Genomic DNA, 17,535 nt, shown 5'->3' with positions numbered 1-17,535 from the left:
ATGCAAAACAAAATGATGCTGCTTCACCAGCAAGAAAGTAGAAGTTGAGCCCTATCTTTTATGAAAAGAGAGAAAAATGAGGATACTTTTCCCAATACTTTTCTCAAAATACTCATTTAATAAGAGCATATTTCTTAGAGGATATATATTTATTTTTTTCTTGTTGATGGGTTGCAGGCAGATTATGCAGGAATATTCCTACCTGTATTTTCTTACATACAAAGCAAGACAGCAGAACAGGAGCTAATTATCTAGAGAGTTATTTTAAAGACATGCCTTCATAAAATCTGCTTCTAGCAGACAGAAGAAAAAAACCCTCTTTCTCCTTGCTTCCCTTTTCAGTGCTTAAATAAGGAACAATAATGGTGGCTTAACAGAATGTATAGAAGATGGTTTGTATTTCTTTCTTTCTTTTTTTTTTTTTAATAGCGTTCTTTGTTGCTGTATTTTAATTGAACTGATTTATAATTGCTTGCTGGAATTACTTAATTTTACTGGTGTATCTTGCATAGCCAACAGCCATTTGATAGCCTTTTATCTGAATTTGTGTAATCATCAAAAATACTCTCTTTGTGTCTGTTGTGCTCGTCTATTTTGCTGAAAAGAATAGGAAGAAAATCACGTAAAAATTATTGAAATCTAATGAGGGGAGAGAGCTCTTTCATTCCTCAGTATCAAAAGCAATTAATTAACAGTACTCCTTTAAAAACAATAACAGAGACTGATGGAGAAATATACCTTTTTTTTTTTTTGTCTTCGAAGCATATAATTATTTGACAGGTCTATACATTTTCTGAACAACCTCATATTTCTCAGTAGAAGAAATTTCAGTAGAAACCTGGTATATGCAATGAACTACATGTCTGCATTCAAAAGAAGTTAATAAAAATATTAATAGTAATTAACATGTATTTTCTAACTTTAGATAATTGCACAAAATTTAGCTCATTTAGCTCATTTAGCTCATCTTGACGTCTCTACAGAAAAGCTCAGTGAAACATGAAGGTCCTGGTAAAATCAGCAGAAGCCATGGGCAGCATTGCCATCCTACATTAGTTACATCTCAGATACTGCCTGCCTGTTAAAATTCAGATGGCAAGAACGAGAGAATAGAATGATCTGCCCCCCACAGTGTGATCTGACACACGATTAAATAAAGAACTCTCCAGGGTAATATTCTTATTTTAGAGACAAATTGGATCTGTTACAGGAAAATCAGTTCAGTGACTTAATTTAAAAGGGAATGGCATCTGAACTGCAACATGAAGTTGACGAGGTTCTGGAAATCCACTCTTCCCATTGACCAAACTGAAAAGGACTGACCTGAAAGAATATTACAAAATTCAACGACACTGTGAGATTCTGAACATTTCCTAAAGGCCATAAACATTTTTAGAGGAAAATGCAAGATAAATAAAGGAAAAAACAAAACAAAACAAAAAGGACTAGCCTGCTCTTTATGCACGCACATGGAATTCCCGGTGTTGAGGCGCGCAGACACTACAGAACCAAATTTCTGGAATTTGCTGATAAGCAGCCTGCCCAACAGACAGAGAGGCACATATGCTTGACCTTTAATTCATCATATATCTCCTAGTTTATCTTTTGTAATATCAAAGACTCAGTGTAATTCTAAGCTCCAAATATGACCTTTCATTTCTCATCAGAGAGGAATAACATAGGATATCAGAAAGGTTGGAGGAAAAAAATAAAAAGCTTCTAATAACAGCTGAGCAGGAAAAAAGTTGAGTGATTAAAGAACATAAAGCACCAGCTATAGACTTCACTGACAGTTTGTCTAGCCAAGCCTGTTAGCAGACAATTTCAGGAACTTAATACAATATTTCTGCTCCTTATTAATGAAATAAGACCCATACAAAAAGAAAACTGAGCAAAATTCATAATTTCTCAGTGTATTACAGGACCAGAAGTATGAGATCAGTTAACAATGAAGTGTTGAAGAAGGAAGTTATTTTAGAGAAGGGTAGGAAAGCGTAACGACAGAACAAAAACATACATGAGAAACTAAATGAGTGTATAGAAATGTCAAAAGCAAAAGTACAAATGACATCCAAAGTTAGATAGGTTAATGTTACTAAAAAGAAAAAAAAATCACTTAAAAATAAATAATAAAAAAAAAACAATAGAACCATTCTGGTTTTGCCCATGTAAATACACTTCAGAAAAAAATAAAAACAGAAATTGCCAAGCAACACAGAAGATCACAATTCCAGAATGCTTAGGTCCCTGATTAAAATTTTGAATATATTTAATCATGTGAATTGGACAAATTATATATTAATAATACACTTACTTCCCAATAAGAGCTTGTCTGGAACAGAAAACTGTTAGACATATATAACACATACGTAACAATTCATATTTAGTAGACACGGCATGTTAACTCTGGTTAATAGTAGGAAAAATTATTAAATACCAATCATCATGATCAATTTAACTGTTTTAGCAATCATATGGTTTTAAAATTCGAGCTGTCTACTACTGTTTTCTGGAAAAGGGTATCTAAAAAGAAATGTTCTTTGCATTTATAATATCAGAAACAGAAGAAGATATAGACGGTGCAGCAATGTGAAGGACTTGTCAGAGCAATATGAAGCCTAAAACTCAAGTGCCAGGAGTCTGTAAGATAAAGTAGTCTAAGAGGAAAACGGCTGAGGACTATGGATACGACTGTTGGAGTGTGCCTATATGCCCTCTCTGCCTCCATCTCATTCATGTATGTACATCTACATATTTTTCTTTCTTGATACAGGATACAGGAAAAATACTACTGCTCCTGCTTACAGACAAATGCTCCAGTTCTCCTCAACATCACAGATGCAACACGTGCTGTATCCATTACTGGCTTCATTATTCCTTCAGGAATTGTCTTGCCTAGTGGTTTTGTGGAGCATTGTCCATCATAAGTTATGGAAGTTATATTAAAATCAGAGTATTTTAGAATAAAAATATTCATAATATTACTTCTGATCATAACTTTTTCTTTGTCTGGCTAGTTATATCTGACAATGTAGAAGGGAAACAAAGACTGAATGGAGCTTGTTTAATATTGGACTATCTAATTCATCATTTCACAGAAGCAATATATAAATCTATTAATTCCTCTAGAAATATGGGGTAGAAATCTGTGGCTACTACCACTCAGCTTCTTCTGTTCAAAGAGACTATATGAATACATATGGAGGCTGATATTTCTCTGATGTTGTGAAAAGAAATGAAATGATATTCTAGAATTGATTCTTTTTTACCAACTTGAGTATTAATCCTTACTTTTTTAGGGGGCATGAGAATGTCAGATCTTATTAACTATTAATTGTGATGGGGTGATTATATCAGCGAGAAATTTGAAAATATGGTAACATATTACATTAATGGAACAGACAATAGGAAAAAATACAGAGAAAACAGATATATAGAGCAGAGAATGAAAAATAAGCCATTGATGGGGAGTTAAATCCTTTATAGGAGAGTACACATTTGGTGAAAAGTGAAATACAGCCATGAAGGATTTAAGAAGACTTTAAAATAACTGTTTAATATTAGAAAGAAGCCATTTCCATTCCATTTCGTTACTGCACTTTTAGAGATGAACAGACTCAAGCCAAGGGCTGTCACAAAGATATTTCTTGGCCTGGGGGATGTGCAATGGGATATTACAATATCTCTCAAGGGATTGCTGTTTTGTGTCTGCTTTTGTTGACAGTAGCTCAATGTTTTCTTATCCACTTTGAAAATAAATATCTTTTTTATTTCTGTTAGAAAAATGTCAAATTTTTAGAAGTCATTGCAGTGAGGGGTAGAATTTAATTACCATTGTGGATGAACAGTTAGTCAAAAGAAACTTTTTTTTTTCTTCCTTACAAATGACGTAACATATTTTCGGAGGAAAAGGAAAAAGCTGGAAATATTTTCTTTTTCTATGGCAAGAAAAGTTCAGGTATCACTGTCATGAAGCCTTATACTGATAAGGATAGGAACACAGAGGAAAACTGGAATTATAAAAGAGAAAGTGACTTAATAATGTTTGGCTACTAGACCAAATATGTTTGGTTCTCTTCATGACAGTGAGAAATTTGCCATCTTCTCCCTTAATCATAAGTTTACTTTTTCTTTATCAGAGTCTCCTTTACCATTAAATCCTTGTAAGAGACCTTTCTATTAACTTTCCAAAGTATGTTGCTCTTCTCATTTGTCCTTTCTTGACTTTTTCTTTCCTATTTTCAGCACAATGCTTTCAACAACTATATTTTTCTTTCTCCTACACTTGTCTTCATGCTTCCTTATGCTGCCTAGTATGTGCTGATATACAATGAATGATTTGCAAGTGGCATTATGGGAATTCTTATCTTTTATAGAAACTCTCTGTAATTAAAAGGTATTTGTTTCAAAAATATTTCTGATAATTGTGAGTCTTGTTTTGTGTCTTTTTAATTTACAAAAACTATATAATGTTCAGTTTTTCAGGCAGAAATGATTATTATTTGTGTACGAATAACACAAACAATGAAAACTCACTGAAGGAGAAATAGCACACCTCTGTTCCCATTCATACATTTATATCTACTTCCTAACTGTTCATAAAGATTAAGTTTAAAAATTAACATCTTCCTGTGCTTCTAGGAACAATATGAAGAATCAGAAATTTACTAGTGTATTATGGAATGCAACACGTATTTGGAACATAGCTATCTAGGTTTCTTTTAACAAACATACAACCCCTCACTTCATCCCTAGAACTGCCTTTAAAGAACGAACTAAATGTTTTTTTAAAGTGAAATCACACATTAGGTTTATGAACAATATAGTTATTTAGCAAGTACAATAAAATCAAGATAATCTACTGTGATAATAAAATACCCTTAAAGGACATATGTTGACATTCAATAGATGTATTTGCATATATAAAGACATATATAATGTATTTTTATATACACCTGTGAGAGACAGAAGGAGAGACAATGAAGGCACCACTATCCAGTTTACAGATTACACACAGATAGAACTGATGGCCTCATGAAAATGTAAATCAACTTTTTAGTACATGTGTTTATTCCTACTGGGGAAGTGTAGCATTTAAATTGAGCAACAAAGCCATGAACAACTCATCTTCATCCCTTTCCAGTATCATTTGGAATATATATTGTAAGTTACTCTTTTTATTACTCCTGACAGAAATCTAGGTGTAGTCATTATGCCCATCAAGAATATCTAGGTTTTATGAACCACTTCAGCATAACATAGCTGTTTCAAATGACAGTTTTTTATGAAGTTAAATGCAACTAGTGAAAAAAAAATGCACTGAGACAACTTAAACTGAGAAACACAAATGACAAATAGGAATTCTTCAAGAAATGTCAGTAGATGCTTAAAAAAACTTCAAACCTACAATTAAAGCATCTAGATAAAGGAGTCGAAAACATGCAGAAAAGATATAAGACTGGATAATTTCATGTAAATTAAAATCACTAAGAAACTGGAAGTCGTAGAACAATGATAAAGGAACTTACCATGTAGAGGTAGAAACCTGTGACAAAAGATGAAGATGTAAAGAAGTACAGTAGAAGATAAATAGAGCCTATCAGTTTGTTGGCCAGGGAGAATTCCTATTTGTGGCCCTTTATTTTTGGAGTGTTTCTTCTGATGGGCACAAGTTAGAGACTCCTTTTAAATTATTGTTTGCTTAATTCCAAATAATGAATAGCAGTCACTATCTTTTTTTTCCATGACAAAACAGTGGCACAGAAAGAGGAATAAGACATTGAAGTTAAGCCACTTGCTTCATATTTTCAGGATTCAAGCCTGCTGGCCAGCACGGAGGGTTGTGTTTTGCCAAAAGGCCTGGCAAAGCATTCGTTGGTTTAGATTCTGTCCTAGGTCCCCCCCAAATAGGACATTTTTTTCCTTAGCCTAGGCCTCCACTTCCATTTGTCAGTCTCCTAAACTGAGGTTGGGACTGATCAGTATCCTTCTGTTTTAGACTCCATGTGCCACTCACCACAGTCTCAGGTACTTGCTGAAACATTCACAAAACTCCATCAACTACCCCTGTATACTAAAATCTGAATGTCACAATAGATGATTTTTCAACATGTTATATAAAATATCTTAAAAGGCTAAACTGAACGGACCTGTCTTATTGTACTTGAACAGCTCATGGTTGAAATAAATATAAGAGCCGCAAAGAGAAGGACACATTAATCTTAACACTCCAGAATTGCAGGATGAAAAAACAAGGAATGACCTTGTAATTCTTGTTTGTATGTCCTTACTTTGCAAATACTTCAAAATGTATTTTCTTTCCTAAAAAGGAAGGTTCTCATAGTTCCTGCCAGTGTTAAAATTGTTACCCTTTCCTTCTAACTCCATGCCTTTTATGACTACAATATTCATAAAATGATGAATAAGGTCTTTAACTAACTTTATAAGGGCTACTATGAGAAAAAAAAAAAAAATAAGGGCTACTATGAAAAAAAAAAAAAATAGCCAAACCTTCCGCAAATGGCCTGACATTGACCTTCTCAGCGAGGAACCCCATTATTAGAAAAATATGTACCAACGTTCTCAAAACTGCAGAAGAATTAATTGCTAGTGAGGTCTAGCACCATAACTGCTATGGAGAAATATATTTAGCACTTCACAAATATCAGAGCAAAATTAATGCTTATGCGTGGATCATCTGCAAGTAACCAGAAGAGCTCTTAGGAATGACCCCTAGCGATGTTCCCGGCTCTTTCAAAGCAGGCTGTCAGATTTGTCCTGAGGGGCCACGGCCATGACCTGTGCCTCTGAAACAGCCCTGACCATCAGCAGCCTCAGCCCACTCCTCAGGGCAAGAGTCACTGATGTCTCATGTGGCTGCCCGAGGGAGCTTCAGCAAAAAGACTTTGCAAGACAGAGTAGAGGCTGAGCATATTAACCTCTACTGCCTAAAATGCTGAGTTCCTCTACCAACTGTTTTCGAGCTGTCTTGTACTTTTTCTCTGTATGAATGCTCACCGTATCTTCTGTAAGTGGTAAGTGGTGGGTTGCTGTATGTCACTTCTATAGCTGATGGAATTTACTTGTTTAAACAGAATGCTGCACCTGGGAAAGTTAGGATTCTAGTAAAAGTTAGGATTCTAGAGAATGTGAGAGAGAGAAAAAAAAAGCAACTTTCCAAATGTAAAAACGAATGGCTAAGTTGGAGCAAGAAATTAAAAATGAGAATTTTAAGTTACATATTAGGAAGAATCTTCTGGTAAGCTGTGCAACAGTTTCATGTGAAAAGTTAGAGCTCCGTTATCACACACCTTTGCAGCTAAAGCAAAAAAAACCCAAAACAAACAAAAAAAAAACAAAAAAAGAACATTATTTCCAATCCTACATCAGTAGTGATGGCACAGCAGCAGCGTAAAGGATTGAATGAATACTTAAGTATTTACCATCTGTAATCATAATGATTCACTTTTTATTTTTGCAGTCTCAGCATGCAACAGTGTTTTCCTAAAGCCTCTTCCTAGAGTAAAAACTTTCATATATAAGCTTCTACTTCATAATAAGGAATGCCAGAAAGGTTTGAAAGAAAGTAGTCTTATTTCATGGTACAGTAAACTTTATAAGAGAGCCTACCAATAAGGAAGAATTTGATTTACAATTTTGTATTGTGAGAGTTTGCTCTTAATTGGAACTACTATTCCTTTGATTCAATGTATCAGGCTGAACAAAAATTGATACTAGGTTGAATCCATCAAGCCAAGCATCTCAATTGACAAGATTTTCTGCTTGGAAATCGGTCTTCTTTACCAATCATGTTAATCATGGAGTAATTCCACTGAGAAAATAAATATTTATGTATTTAGATATGTGTATCAGGGATAATAGCCACTGAGGCATAAATGGGGATGGGGGAAAAAAGGCTGTGCAATAGATTTAAGGTTTTCCAAAACACAAAAGCATGAGAATAAGCTATTGGCCAGTCTGACAGCACATCCAGCCAGAATTCCGAGAGCAGCAAAAAGAAAAGATTATTTTGAGTGAGAATAAGAGCCCAGCCACCTGCTGTCCTTTGTGCAAACTCCCAGTAGCAGGAGGTCTAGTAGGAAAATTATCAGAGGATCCTCTGGTATCTACTTACAGCCTTGCTGTTTGTGAATTTGTCTAATCCTTTATGAAAACTTCTAATTGAGATTATCTAACCACATAACTTTGGGGTAGCAAACTTAGAACAGCCTTATCACCTGTTAAAAGAAGTATTCTCTTATGTGTTCTCTTATGTTCTCATTCAGTCTCCAATATACTCATTCAGTGTCAGTCTCCAATATACTCATTCAGTGCCCTCTTCTTACATACTAGATTTGGTGAACAGTTCTGCAGTTTAGCCACTATGTTTGTGATTTTAAAGACCCATCTCTTTCCTCCATCCTTTTCTTCTACAAATATAAAGAGTTTCTGCTTTTTCATAATGCAGCTGCTCCCTTTCCTTGATTATTTTTGTTGTTTTTCTTAGTAGCTTCTATAAATTCTAGATTAATGTTTCCTTAAATGCGAATCAGCTAGATAAACTATGACTCCTCACTCCTCAAGCTGTGCTTCTCCAGCTTTTCTTTTTAGTTTTTCCAGATGACAGATTACTGTTGTAATTAATTTTTTTAATACACCTCTACAGCTTTTTGTTTTCAGTTTCTTTTTTTTTCCCCTTGTTAAAATTCGGTATAAAATGTGAAGTCATTTCCTACTAGAAGACTAAGTTGACACATGGGAGGAAAATAAACACTTGAGAAGTTATTTTGAATATTCATACAAATTCTGTCTTTTGAAAAGCATTGTATATAAACAAATTCTTACACTGCATTCAGCTACAAAGTTCATTGATAAAAAAGCACACTCCAATAAAGATTACATACTTTTTTTGGATATGGTCCAAATGCTCGCAGTCTTAAAGACTGTGCTGTGTATGTAGGCACAAGTAGTTCAAATTCAGGGTAAGTGTTGCATTTGCAAAGTGGACATAAAATGGGACAAAGATTCCTTATTTAGTCACAGAATTATAATTTGTATTGGAAGGGTCCTCTCAGGGCCATCTAGTCACTCACTGAAAGCAAGACCAACCAGATCAGGTTGCTCAAGGAAGTGACTAATCAAGGTTCGAATACCTGTCTCCAAGAACAGAGATTCCACGAGCTTTCCAGACAATCCATTTCAATGATTAAAAATCTCCAAAGTCAATATTGTTCCTAATATCCAATCACAGTTTTCTTGTTTTCCAGCTTGTATCCATTGCCCCTTGCCTCACCAGCATTTCTGTCTCTGAGAAGAGTCTGATTCCATCTTCGCCCTTTCATGAGGCAGCTGTAAAATCTTCCCTTAGCCTTTGCTTCAGGCTGAAGGGACCCAGTTTCCTCAGCCTCTCCTTTAACATCAGGTGCCCCAGCCCCCAACCATCTCTCTAGACCTTTGCTGCGTTATAGCAGTGTCTTTCTGTTACTTGTGAATGCAGAACAAGACATAGTCCATAAGATGCATCTTCACAAGTACTGAGTAGGAAAATATTCATCTCAACTTGCTGACCACTCTCTTAAAGTGGTCCAGGATGTTTCTTTGCTACAAGGCACATCATTGCTGGCTCAAGTTCACTTGCTGAACAGCAGGACCCTCAGATCCCTCCCACAACGCTGCTTTTCAGACAGCTGGCCTCAAGCCGTACGGGTGCTTGGGGTTATCCATCAACAGACCCATTTCTGTTTATTGAGCTCCATACCCATACAGCAGCCCATCAGACATTCCTCAGAAAGGACTATCTCAGAATATATGTCCTGCAGTTTCCTGGAGAAGCCTGGAAACCTCTGTCATAAGTGATAGGTCTCTGTTAGTTGTTCCGTTCTCTACGCTTGCAGTCCTTGTGATGCGTGATTATGATATATTATTTGTTTTCCTTTCCTTAGATAACCCTCTTCTTTATTCTTTCAAATCCTGTATGTGCATGCCTGACCTTAGACTAACTACTGTTTGAATCATTTATTTTCATTCTGTATTTTGTACATCTTCACAAAGGCTACATCTAAGGTCCAAGGTTATTAATAGAAAATAGGTATAATCTGAGAATTTATATGTGTATTTCTTACATCGATAATCATTGCACGCATATGATTACAGTTGTTCCAATACTGTAAAGCAGGCAGATGTTTTCATTCTCATTGCTATGTTTGTGATTGCACATGTCAAAATGCTCTCTAACAAAATGAGGTGTGATATTTTGTTCATCCACCATGGAGAGAGTAATGAAAAATAGTCACACGCTCTGTATTTCAAAAATAAAAATAACCTGAAATATTAATATATAAGAATGTGGTATTAACAGTTTAATCATAGTAATAAGAAATCTGTTGATAAAACTGAGATATTCAGCATCCTTAAAGGCTAATGGGGGACTCTGAAGTTTTTATAGGAGGTTTGAATTTGTATGTGGATGTGCGCATGTGTAATACACACGCACACGCTTCTATATATACTAATATCCACATATGTTCACGTATGCTATTTTTGAGCATGTATACTATGATTTAGTAATAGTGCTGGCTGTGAAAATCACTTCTACACTTCCTATTTCAATACCTTTCAAGCTATTTATACATATAAGAAGAAATAGCTTTTACATAGTATTAAATCACTTACATAAAAACATATATTTTTAACAGGAACATAGTAATTTTAACTACTTGCTTTTTCTACACATTACAAACAAATATTTTTGTTCAAATATGTGCTTGATCCATTTACCATTACAGTATATATTGCAAACTTGACATGGCAGAACAATATTTAATGCAATGTAAGTAAAATAGGAATGGAAAAAACTGCAAAGGAAAAAGTGCTATCATCTCATCATGCTTTAGTTCATATTTTCCAATCAGATGATGACTGGTCAACCCACAGTAAAGATATAACAAGAAAAATGTCAACAATAGTCATGCTATACTGGCATTATGTATTTAAGTTAGCTAGCTATATTAAAAGATATTACTTTCCAATATTTAGAAGGTGGCCTACAGTACATTCCAGCTCTGTACGGAAAGAAAACAACCCATGGAAGTATATAAATTTGTGTATTTATAAGATGTTGTATTTATGTCATTTGAAGACAAAAAAAAATAAATTGAGCTATTACTGATAACTTTGATTCAACTATTAATAATTTATCTAAAGTTCTTCACTGAAAGTAACCCTACATCTATGGTGTGAATTCTCTCTTATGTTTTCTTTAATGTATCATAAAAAAATTCAAAAATCACCTTTGCATGTACAAAAGAAGGAAATATAATTGTTCCACATTCACATAAAGAAAGAGAAAATTAACTTTCGAAAAGATTTGAAAATGCAAAATTCCTCAAAGATTCTGGTGTGAATACTTCAATACTTCTGAAAGTTTTGTTTCATTTCTACAGCTCTTCATCGGTTTGCAAAGCAGGTCTTCTGGCACCCGAGCTATGTTTTGCAAAACGATTCTGATGACACTGTTCACATAATTATATAGTTCATTTAAAGACTACCCACTCAGTCCTTTTTTTCTTTTTTTTTTTTTATGCAAAACAAATTTGTCTACCTAGGTGCAAACATATGAAGAACTATTTATATTTCTTTCATACCACATAACATTTTTCACCTAACTTCTTACCTGGCAAACAGCTACAGTAAAATTCACCAATCAAATCATGGCAACGGCCTCCATTTTTGCAGGGCTTGAAGGCACATTCATCAATGTCTGTGGAACAGTTTTTGTCTGTCACAAAAGAAAATGAAACATTAAAACTATAAATCATATTGGATTTGGGAAAGTAGAAAAGCTACTTCATAGTACAAGTGACAGCTACATAATTTAACTTTTCCATGTTGGAAACACTATTTTATTTATTCTTGACAGCTCTAAAACTAGAGATTTTCATAGATCATATCTGATAGTTAACAAATTAAATATTTCAAAGGGATAAATATCAGCAGTATTTACAGATATACTCTTTGTGTATTCTAGCATTTCATCTCAACACCACAATTACTGAATTATATACCACATTAAAAATTCTGTTTTAGATATTTAATAACCTAGTAACAGTCACAAGAAAATAGTTGTCAAAATGGCTTCCATGCTTAGATGAATAAAGACACTTTTAAAATGTCAGATGAGAATACTCAAAAACTCAATCAACTATCTGTTTATTTTCCACTTTTAAAGAGGTTTAAATGAGCTAAAATTCAAATTAATAACAATTCCAAAACAACAACAATAAAGTAGAATATATAAAGAGAACATTTTGAAGACAATATAATAGATGGCTTATGAAAACATTGAACTTATCAGATATGTCAAGGAAAACCCACAATCCCTCATCCATCTGTTGTGCACTGCATTAATCTAAAGCAAGCTTGTTATAAATTATAGTAGCATCTTTCTGTTCCCAGATTGTTCCAAACTCAAGGGATAAATATACAACTAAAGAGCTATATTGAACAAGAGAAGCTACTCCGCTGTCAGATATGAGAAAGCTAGAGCTATCACCGATGTGAACAAGTAAAACGTAGGTGGGAATTCTATCCAAAAAGTGATGGAAAGATCTTTGTATCACTCAAATTGGAATGATTAAATAGGTAATGCCACTCAGGTTTCTCAATCTGAAGAAGTATTGAAAAATTTAATCCATGGACTAGTAGCATATGCAACAAGCTCTGTAGGAACTACTTGTGCTCTTGGGAACAACTTGGGAACAACACTGTGGGGGTAGGAATTACAGGACCAGGTGGTGTTTCTGAGGTTCTCCTTGGAGCACCAGAGTTCAGACAATGCAAGATTCTTTCCAAAGACAAATGCATGGCTTGCAGATGGTACCACCAGATGGTTTTGCCTTCTCTAACCACCAAGTGATGTTCTCTGAGATAACCGGTAGAAATGGAATATACAATAAAAAAAAATAAAGTGCAGGAAAGAAAGCAGTGGGAAAACAGAAGAGAACTTAAAAAAATTCTCTTTTTTTGTCTAAATTAAAAATTTAGGAAAAGCATTAAGGGGAAGCTCATAGATATACATAGATAAGGAAAATGATAGAATCTATATAATGACTTAAAACGTATGCAGGATATTTTGCACACTCACAGAGATAATAACATGAGCAACATGCTGTATTTAATGGTTCACTACAAATTTTCTGAGATTTAATCCTAATCAAAATGGTGGAGTAACATCTGATATGATGAAAGAATGACAGAAACCTAGGTGAGAGTCATTATGAAATATTAGTAATCAAGATCTAGAAGAAAGGAAGGGACAAAGCAGGTGAGTAACTTAAAAAAAAATCAGAAAATGTATCACAAAAAAAGTTAAAAATTAGTGAGATGAAACCTTCTGAGAGGCTGAACTAAAATGATTCACCCAGCTCAAATTTTTGTCATTCAGCTGAGAAAACTGTGAGATTAAACAGTTATTTCCTACTTCCCAGAGTCTCATAGGCTATAGGCGAATGTGAAAAACCCTTACCCTGTTATTTCAACACTGGACTTTAAACAGATTCTGCATTTCCACTCTCAATTCTTTTCCTGTATATATTTCCTAAATATATTTCCTGTATGTCCCATACTGAAAGTCTCTTCTGATCACCTGCAGCAGGCAGATACAAGTGAGGAAAAAGATGCATGTGCTACAGATCCTGAACTGTAGCTGAACTGTATATGAGGAAACAATAAAGTGATTCAGAAAGGACTGCTGAGGATTAACTCAGTAAATGAGCTACAGTGTGATGCTGCAACAAAAAGAAAGAAAAAATCCTCAGATGTGTTAAAAAAGTAGGAGAAAAGAATATTTATGTGTAAGGGTCATTTTTTCTCTGTAAGAAACAGGTTAGCATGTTTAACACAGTGCTAAGTCTTGTATATTTAAAACTAGGTTGAAGGATGTGAAGAAGCTACACAATTTATTCAATAGCTGAAGAAAGTATGCTGTCGGCAAAGGCTTAAAGAGCTCCATCTGTTTGATTTAGAACAAACAAACCCAAAAAAGTGACTTGATTACAGTGTGTAAGTGTTTATACAAGGAGAAAATACTTAGTAACAGGCTTTTTCATTTTGTGGAGAAAAGGTAATGAGACCCAATAGCTCAAAGCCAAAGACAAAATTTTAAAGAAGATATTTAACATAAACTTTTAAAATTCATGGCGATTATTACTATAAAAAATGCTACTGACATTCTGGCTTCTCTTCAGATCAGCACTGAATACATTTGGATTCAATGTGTGGTTTAATCACAGCTAAGTAATTAGGTTCAGTACAAGCCAGTTAACGGGCAACATTAACTTCCTCATGGTATAGAGAAATAATCTAGTCTGTGCAAACAATAATCTACAGGTTGTTAGAAGATTTATATATATATATATATTTATATATATATATTTATATATATATATAAAAGCATACATAGCCGGTAGTGTTCTGTGAGTAGTTTCCTTTCCTGGAAGCAACTGACCACCCCAAGAGAGATGGGTCCTGAAGCATCTGCATCCCCAGGTAAGATGCATGTTCTCAGCCAGGACACATATGCTGGAATGTCCCTGGAAAACTACCCGTCAATCAGGCAGCACTCCTTGCAGCAGACCTCCAGGTAAGTGAAGTAAATCTGGCTATGGGCTGAGTTCCTCATTACCACCATCGTGGTCCCGTAGCCCATATGTAGAGCGTTGCCACTTCTCAAATCTGACCACAGGTTCTGCACTGAGCTAACTATAGTGGCCTTGGGAGCTGTCTCAGCTTACCTCAAGTTTCATTTTAGTTTGCTGATCTGTAATGACAGTTGCCTAACAGCCGGGTGGATATTGCCTCATTTGTTCTCAGGCAAATTTGAGGAATAAAAAACTTAGCTTTGTACAGCTCTGTGACACAATGCTTGCTGTTAATAATATTGATGTAGGTCGGAATAGCAAGGAGATAAGCTGTAGAAAATGAACTACATGTGACCCTAGATTAAGGACGCAGTGCAAAGCAGAGAGGACAGTGGCTCTGAGGTGTGTGTATACAATGTTACTGAGGACTTCAAGGCTACTAAGAATTTTCAGCCACATTTTCCAGAGTCCTGCATTTGTGCTTTAATCAAAACATGAGCTTTTCTAGGACTTCCTAGCAACCTACAATATTTTTTTTTCTATTGAAAAATAAGCCTATTCACTTTAAATGATTGGATTCCTATTTATCTAAAATAAATTAAATACCTTGTCATGCACAGAAAGATATTACTACATGTTCTAAATACATTATACTACGCATGACAATTGGCATCACTATTGAGGCAAAAATATATCTAAAATAAAGGGGATAATCTGAAATACAAAAATAATCTCCTAACACCTCTGGTAGAGCAATGATAAAGTAAATCCCATATAAACTAATTAAATTTTGATTGAAGAATTAACATATCTTTTTCTCACATGATTCCAACTGCTGCTATTTGCTATAACTGTAAGTTTAACAAGTCATGCTTAGCATTTGCAGATGAGATATCAAAGAGATGTGCCTTTTGTTTTCTTATATAAAAGAAACACTTTGGTTAATTTCTAGCTGACTGGAAAAACATTGTTGTTGAACCATAATTGATTTGTTTTTCTTTCATGCAATTCAGTACTTTTTGTGTGTTATTTTAACAAAGTTTTTACTTTATGTAGTTTAGAGCATGATGAAATCAGACTTTCCTGCATTCCACTAATCTTTTCTCCCACTCTGTGTTCTGACCTGAATTCATCCCAAAGGAAGTGGGTGTACTTGAACATGAAGCATGTACTTTAACGATGACAAACTTTCTCTACTAACCACGGGAATATACACTGAACACATTTCCACATCTGATTAAATCCTGTGTGTTTATGGGAATGTATAGTTTGTACGGCTAGTTGTGGGAAGTTGCTCCAGGCTCCCAGTCTTCCAGAGAGCCTCTGAAAGCCAACAGCCAAAGAGGGGAGTGCAGCAGTGGCAGGGGGAATGTCAGCCTGGCACCATGGGGAGTCAGAGTTGTCATCCAGGAGCCAGCAGAAAGCTCCTATCCCTGTTAATTCTCCTGTTTCCAGATTTTATGGTGGTTTGAAAAACGACAACTCTCTAACCTAGGGCTGGAAGCAGGAAAGTATTTTACATGAACTCAGTCCATAGCGGGCATATAGCAAAGAATATCAGGCTTCTGGCAGGCTTTTGGCCTGCTTCTGTGGGAACCAGGAATATTCAACAATAACCGATAAGTGAGATGATACATGCAAGGCTTGGTATATACATGACTGACTCGGAATATGGGCAAGCACCCATGTGTTTGTGACACTGATTCTTTCTTTTGATTCACTGAGGGCAGAGTTGGAGATGATTCACGTGGACTTGAAGATGAAGTGATGCAATGGTTTTAAATTGTGCAATGGTCGTGACATTAACTAAAAATGTCAAAAAATGCAGAAAATAGAGCAGCTGTAGCAGGTTAACTGAAAAGAAAACCTTAGAAAGCAAACACAGAAAGAGATTTTTGAAAACACTGAAGAGAGAAAGGCATCACCCTTTTCAGTTTGGCTCATGATGGGATGAGTGGAGCGAGTGGACAGTGCACAACCTTTTGTAATTGTGGGTTACAAATGCTCAGTGCTGCAGGGACCACTTGTTTACCTACAATAGCTTCTACACTATTCCCATAGCTCCTAAAAAAAAAATACAGATTTTATCTTCAGGAAGCATATTAGGAAGGCTAGAAAGTGTATTTACGCTGCTGAGTAAAGTCTGCAGACTTATTTAAATCAACATATGACTGATGGTGTGTTTTGACAGTTGGTACATACTGTCTCATGATAATCACGAATGAGAGACAGCCGAAGTCCAAAATGAGGACCATGTTGCATATATTATATAAAACAAGACAAATAATTGATATGGCCCATGACTGAAATGAAGAAGTCAGATTAAGCATCTCATGCATATAAATTACAACAAACAAAAGTCCTATTGTAACCTGATGGAAACATAAAAATTGCTCTTAACTATGGCTGAAGGATACATACAACAAGTAAAATAAATAATAAACTTCCTGAATTATAAATATCAGTGCTATTCAGGAGGCAGTTAATAATGAAAATGGTTAGTATCTTACACCTAATAAAAGTAGTATCCATCTGCATTATGGGCAAATTCCACACTAGCCTCCCTGACTTCATGTTTGATTCAAGGTATCTTCAAATACCTAAGGTCATAAAGCATTCGATATTAAAATTCCCTAGTTGTCCTATCTTCTGAATTACCAGAATCCAGATATGCCAAGTACCTAAACCTTGCTGGAGCTGTGAATATGGAGACTGTTTACCTACCCCAGGGGCCAGATGCTGTCAGTGACCAAACTGAACCACCATGGTGAGGCAACAAGGTGTTGCCAATCTGCCCCGTATCTCTCCACTCTTTGGGATTAGCAGAGCGGGCCCATGTGTGCTGGCTCCCACAAGAGGGCATTTGAGAGCAAGCTTTGACACAGTGCAGAAAGGAAGG

At 35.2% G+C, this 17,535-nt stretch overlaps 1 protein-coding gene across 1 annotated transcript in view; it reads right to left on the bottom strand.

Moving 5' to 3' along the window:
• The window catches only part of EYS (EGF-like photoreceptor maintenance factor), a 636,352-nt gene that overhangs the window by 526,104 nt on the left and 92,713 nt on the right, over positions 1–17,535 (bottom strand). The window contains exon 4 of the mRNA XM_088531218.1: positions 11,672–11,776. Within this exon, the coding sequence (XP_088387344.1) occupies positions 11,672–11,776 (105 nt within the window). The remainder of the gene's footprint in view (positions 1–11,671; positions 11,777–17,535) is intronic.

Source organism: Tinamus guttatus, unplaced genomic scaffold, assembly GCF_059628265.1.
Source record: "Tinamus guttatus ecotype Peru unplaced genomic scaffold, ASM5962826v1 Tinamus_guttatus_pri_ptg000402l, whole genome shotgun sequence".
NCBI lineage: Eukaryota > Metazoa > Chordata > Aves > Tinamiformes > Tinamidae > Tinamus > Tinamus guttatus.
The sequence above is the reverse complement of the archived record's forward strand: the minus strand, read 5'-3'. Positions and strand labels throughout refer to the sequence as shown.